Source organism: Atractosteus spatula, chromosome 1, assembly GCF_055471065.1.
Source record: "Atractosteus spatula isolate fAtrSpa1 chromosome 1, fAtrSpa1.hap1, whole genome shotgun sequence".
Lineage (NCBI taxonomy): Eukaryota > Metazoa > Chordata > Actinopteri > Semionotiformes > Lepisosteidae > Atractosteus > Atractosteus spatula.
The window spans coordinates 72,090,415-72,097,080 of NC_142706.1; the positions used below are offsets into that span (position 1 = coordinate 72,090,415).

The following is a 6,666-nucleotide window of genomic DNA, read 5'->3' on the forward strand; positions in this document are numbered from 1 at the left end:
TACATTTTATTCTCTGCCACTGTGAGACTTTTCTGGTTGATTGTCTGTGATGTACAGTATGTTGTTGTGTACCAGGTCTCATGTGATTGTGCAGGATGATGCTATTTCTTGTCCCTCGTCTTGATGAGCCACTTTGGCTGCTGATTGGGCGCATATCCCTGGACATAGCAGGATAGCTAGGGTGCCACAAATCAAAGTCAACCAAATTGCAGCACGAAACAAATTACACTGCCTCGCACACAAGGACACACAATCAAGCACACAAACTGCAATACAATACATGCTGGCTGAGTTTCTGACCAGCAGGACAGACAAAAAGATGAAACAGACCCTGATGAAGTATAGGCTCAGTGACCACAGCCTGGCCATATAAACTAGCTGACAAAAAGAAAGACCAGGCTACCCAGAGAGGACAGACTGTGATCGCACCGTCACCAGACAGAAGCCTGGAGACGGAGTTGCACTTTCTGCTACGCTGTAAGAAATAATCGATATTTCTTACATAAAAATGCACAATAGATAGATAGAATGGATAAACATTCTTCTCCAAAATAACAAATTTAATCCCAGAATTCCCATACCTGCCAGAATCCAAACAGCTTCCAGTCCTGCTGGGGGTGAGAGGAGGAAACTCAGCAGAGCTGGCAGCTCAGTACAGTATGTGACTTTCTGTCGCAGACTGAGGAACAGACAGCGAGCCTCTCGGCAATATGATATCATGGTCCTGAGTGTTTGTAAATATTTCCATTGCTTTGGCGATGATAATTCATCAGTCTTGTCAATAAATTTCTGCGAATTTGAGTCTCATTGCATAAGCAGCAAACTCAGTGATACTGTATGTTTAGAAATAATGGGGGGGTGAATAATAATAGAATTACAGAGCTTCGCTATTATTCATAGATACTGTATACTATTTACAATACTGTGAGCATTAGAGTCCTGCCTCCCAGAGAAATGGAAAATGCAGAACTCTCAGTAAGAGTCAGAAGCCACCATAAACGGGCAAAGATGGAACTTGCATCCTATCAAACGAGGTTTCTATGTAGGACTAATTCACTCTCTTAAACGGAAGCTACACAAATGGTGAATCTCTCTCACTATTCCAAATAATGCCTCTGCATACAAAGAGAGATTTCTTTAGCCTGTGGATTCCACAAATAGGAAATAAGCATTTCCACAAAATTGCATAAGTCAAGTTATCTCTTTATTTAAAGCCTACAGTACAATACTCTTCAAGTGTCCAGATTATCTAGACAGACTGGTCTGCTGAAGGAGGTTTCTCTCCGGACCCAGATACGTTTCCTCTAGTTTTCTCTTCCTCTTTCCTCTAAGAATCATCTGGAGAAGATGCAGTCCTGTTTACTGTACTGCAGTGTATCTACTGCCTTGAGACCTCATTTGTATTCCCCATCCCTGTGAAGGACAGTTTACTGTCCTTATTCAGAATGATCCGGTCACTGTTAAATATTGATTTTCCTAAGAGAATGATTCAACAGAGAAGTAGTTTTGCCTCGGTTAAAGTTAAGTATATACCTTTTGGCCATTGTAAGTGCCTGGGGTAAGATGTTCCTATAAAAGAGGTAACCTAGAATAGGTTAATTGTTGCCAGGAAATGCAAGCAGTAGCTACATTATCTAGCTAATTAAGCAGACCCCATATGAGACCCAAAGTGACTCCACAACTTACAAGACTGGAAGGTTTCTTGAAGATCAAGAAACCAGCTCAAGTGACCATGTGGTCTACCTAAACAGAGAACTCAAGTAATCCAAAGTAAAGCGACAGAGTAATAATACGGAAGGAGAGAGTGAGTTGTGTCTACCACCCGTTTTACCACTGTATTCCTCCTGGAGAAGCCAAACCTCGTTAGGGAGTGGGCACCCAGGGATCTGCCTTCACCATTCAGGAAGCCTTTCAGTATCAGTTTAGAGGATAGCCTCAGCTGATGAGGAACATTTAGTTAATAAAAGAAGAATTATTTTCTCTTCTAAAGATTTTTGTCCACTTCAGAGTGTATCAGAGTGGACAAACATGTTAGGGGGGAGGTTGGATTGTGTTGGGCTCACTCTGATAGTTGTGTTTTTTGGTTTGTGTGTTTATGGTTTATGTGACAGATACTTTTAAACTGTTAAATGTCTCTTTCCGCATCACCTAATTGTTCAGGGAAAAGTTAACCCCTATTGGTACTCTCTGATCAGGTGGGGGTTTATACTGGTTTAAAATTCTGAAATTTCTTGTACTCAAGTATTTTCACGATTTAAATGTTTGACATAATATGTTTCAATTAATCTATACAGATTCTTACTATTAGGACAACATCGAATACCAGTCTTTGCCAGTGAAGTTCCCAATGATACATGTATTTTTAATTGGTTATCTTGGTCTCCAGAGCCTGTCTCTTTTTCTGTTATCCAGGCTGTGTTGTATCTATCATGGGGCGTCGACGCCGTCTTCCACACATCCTGTCACCCGACTGGACCCTCCGAAACCAGGCAGAGAGGCAGGCTGTCAACTTTGTGGTTCAAGGTACTCGATTGCATTTTCTATCTGTCCTCAGGATGCTCCAGGATAGGGCTGGTCTCTGACTGCAGGGTATATGAAACAGGTCTGAAACCTTTATCTCTCAGTTTAAGAAGCTTAAAGAAATGAGCGACTGTCAAAAAGAATCAGGTTTTAGGGGTTTTGAAGTTTCCGAGTTATAAATTGCTACACCCCTTTCACATGATGGAAATAACCTGCGCATTTTCTGAGGTACTTTAAAAAAAACAGACTCTTATGTTTTTTTTATTGGGCCCAAGGAAAGCTGTGTTTTTTATAAATACAATTATAAACTCTCCAAGTACAATAAATCTTATTTGAGGAAAGGATTTATAAATTAGTCCTTTTTGCTGCTGCGTTTGCGAACCCAATTGTAAACACCTCCGTTTTTTCTGATTCGGAATTGGGCGAGTTTGTAAAATGAAGTTTCTGTGCACTGACAACCTGTCCCTTTACAGGAGGAGGGAGTTCCACAGCCCCCTTGCTTTGCCTTCCCTCATCCTGCTTTTCAAAGCGCAGGGTAGCCGTGTCTGAGAGTTGGAAAGCGAACTAAACAGCCAGCTCTGACCCCCTCATTATTTCTCTCGCTGAATCAATCTGGCGCTCTCGTTATTGGCAGGTACCCCAGCACACCTACTGCTCCTCACTGTGGTGCAATGACTCTCTTCTCTGTGCAGGCACTCTGTCTTCTGTCTCACTAGCACATGGCTTGCCTTCTTCGTACGGATGTTTGCAGAACTTGATCTTTTACATACACCTGCGTGCATGGCTGCTTTCCTCCAGTGTACATTGCCCTTTTACTGGCCCTCAGTGGCTTAACTTTTTTTTTTGTCAGCTCTTGATGAATATTGGGGGACTTGAAGATAAATACTGTATCTTCTGGAACCACATTGTGAGGTTGTCATACCAGTGTAGAGAAACATTGCTCTGTTATAGGCTGGGGACTATAGAGCATTAGGATCTAGAACCTGTTCAGCAGGTTAAGGAAATAAATTGTGACACAATTATAGCCTAACTGCAATGAAGCACATTTCTTTGTACACTTGTACCTCTTTTTATGAAAGTAATTAGTTCCCAAAAAACTTTTCCTATAGTGAAAATTTGTATAAATAAAATCCTATTTCCGTTATTTCTTAATGGGGAAAAATCACGATCCATTCTTGACCCCAAAAATGTCAACCCAGCTTTTGATTTCTTCACCAAAAAATGACAAAAGACTCAATAATAACTAACATTCATACTATGGTTTGTGTTTTTAGTGATGAAAAACACTGCTCACCTAGTTAGACATTATTAATCATACCTAAGTACAGTACTGTACAGTAACTTCTTCATTCGCTTTTTGTGTAATTACAGACACACACAGTTTTCATTTTTTAACACCTTTATGGTCTGTGATAAAGTCTAAACCACAGCTATTCTTACGAAAAGAGTGCACCCAATAGTGATTAATGCACGAAGCAAGATGCAGTGAACAGTATCACACATCTCTCGTGCCACCCCATAGCCCCTTTGCTCACTATTACCCATACTACTTGGCGAAATGTGATGTCAACTCTTGACATGAAACGAGTCGTATAACACCTTCCCCTTCACCCTCTACATTTGATAGATAGATAATACTTTATTAATCCCGTAGGGAAATTGATGTGTTACAGCAGTCCAGCCCAAGACAAGCAAAACAGACATCAGAATAGTTATAAAACAAAAGACAAACAAGATAAATAAAAATAAATACATAGGTGTGTGCAAAATGTGCTGATCATAGTCACTGTAAAAACAATAAAATATGTGCAAACTGTGCATAGGTTTATACAGACTGATTGTCCAAAAAGTACAATGGAGTAAACATGCTGTCCATAGAGATGCAAATGAAGGGCTAAAAGTCCTAGCCTAGGGCAGCGTTATACACCCTGACAGCTGCCGGGAGGAAAGACCTGCGGAAACGTTCCCTTGAACACCGTAGCTGGAGCAGTCTGTTGCTAAATGTGCTCCGCTGCCCAGTAACAGTCCCATGAAGCGGATGAGAGGTGTTGTTCATGATGGCTGTGAGCTTGGTCAGCATTCTCCTCTCAGCCACCAAGGCTCATCCCCAACACAGTGCCAGCCTTCTTGATAAGTTTATTGAGCCTATTTGCATCTTTTGTCATGATGCTGCTGCCCCAGCACACCACAGCGTAGAAGATGGCCACTGCCACCACTGATTCATAAAAAATGTGTAGCAGTGTTCCACACACACCAAAGGACCTGAGTCTCCTAAGAAAATAGATTTGGCTCTGACCCTTCTTGTACAGGGCATCAGTGTTACCAGACCACTCCAGCTTATCATCCAGGTGTACCCCTAAGTACTTGTAGGAATGTACGCCCTCTATGTCCTCACCCTGGATGGAAACAGGGTTCAGCGGAGGCTTATTCCGTCGAAAGTCAAAGATAATTTCTTTGGTCTTGCTGGTGTTAAGCTGGAGATGGTTTAGATGACACCACTCCACAAAATTGGTAATCAAGCTCCTATATTCCTCCTCCCTCCCCTCTCTAATACACTTTTGGTGGAGGTTTCTAAAAATTGTTCTTCATCTCTCTTCTTTGTGGTTTCGAAGGCGGCTTGCATTGTTTGACATGAGGGTACCAATTCACATGCTTCGCCATTTCGAATTTTTTAATACAAAAATAACGTGTAGAAAGATGTACGGATATATACAGTATGTCAGAGATCGTCTCTTCTTGATACAGATAAACAGCTGACCCTGACTTTGACATTGTGATTATTGCAGGCTCAGCGGCGGACCTGTGTAAAATGGCCATGATCAGGATTTTTTCTCACATCATGTCCTCCCCCACCATCACTGCAAGGTAACTTTGATGAAGAGTAAAGGAGGCGCCTCTGATTGATGATTGCTCTGTTTGAAATGTTCAGCGGAGCTACTGAAATGTTTGGTGATTTTCACAAAAACCTGTCCTCTGTCCTCTTCCAATGGTGAATTTTGAATCTGTAAGTATTCACACAAATGGCTGATTCAGAGAAGAACTAAACCCCTAACTGACTTCATGAAGCAGAATTCTACAGGAAAGGAAAGGGAAACTTTTATTGAAAAGATGTTCAAGGAATCTAAAATCCCAGAACAAAGTTTTTAGATACTTTTTTTTTTCCAGATACTGTTGTGGGATCATGTATCATTAAGGAGGCAATAACCAAATCACAATAATATCAAACTACTGAGGGAACTCTTCAGAAACAAACTGAAGACAAGCTTGTCAAAAATGCTCCATTACTTCTTAGTGTACCATCTGAGATCTGATGTTTCCATACGTAGCCCGACTTGTATCGTAGAGTGGGAGCTATCCCACATCATATTCACACTCACATTCTGAACTGGCTACCCCTTCTTTAAGAAGATCTGATTACGCAACTGAGGGGAAGGCACTTTACAGATTCTGTCCACAATTAAATGTAGAAATTCAAGATTAATATAAGAAAATCAAGTTTTGAGGGACACAACATTATGAGATCAAAGACTGTGCATCTTGCCTGACCAAGCTGAGTTAGAACCTCAAGCGGTGCTATTGATTTTTCACAGAGACATAAGTCCTTCCTGAACTCTATTCTTAGTGATCTGAAGATGGTATTAAAAGCTGAGTTTCTGTCAGCTGGACCAAAGGTTTTGAAATGCTTACAAAAGGCTTTCAGCATTAGTATAAAGTGAGGTGATAAATGTCTTAAGAACTCTCAACAACTTCAAACAACTTAAAAAAAACTGACATTTCTGCTTTTTCAAAACTTTGTAGTCTAGTATTATGGTGTGTCAAACACTTTAACAATGTTAAATTTACTTTAAATTATTTAAGAGGACAAGCATAAAAACTTAAAGTTACTCTTCTAGGCCTTTTGATTAAGATGCCAAATAGAATTTTTGTAATTTACTGTATATTGGCTCATAGCTTTTAATTCCTTAATAATAATAATTCCTTACACTTATATAGCACTTTTCTGGACACTCCACTCAAAGAGCTTTACAGGTCATGGGGACTCCCCTCCACCACCACATACTGTATGTGCAGCCCCACCTGGATGATGTGACAGCAGCCCATACTGCGCTCACAGTACACTCACCACACCACAGCTCTCAGTGGGGA

The 6,666-nt window shown here is 40.7% G+C and overlaps 1 protein-coding gene across 1 annotated transcript in view; it reads left to right on the top strand.

The window, feature by feature from the left end:
* poln (polymerase (DNA directed) nu) overlaps positions 1-5,389 on the top strand; it is a 116,477-nt gene extending 111,088 nt beyond the window's left edge. Inside the window, exons 19-20 of the mRNA XM_088921285.1 lie at positions 2,413-2,523; positions 5,307-5,389. Of these exons, the coding sequence (XP_088777411.1) occupies positions 2,413-2,523; positions 5,307-5,389 (194 nt within the window). The remainder of the gene's footprint in view (positions 1-2,412; positions 2,524-5,306) is intronic.
* Positions 5,390-6,666: the final 1,277 nt, after the last annotated feature.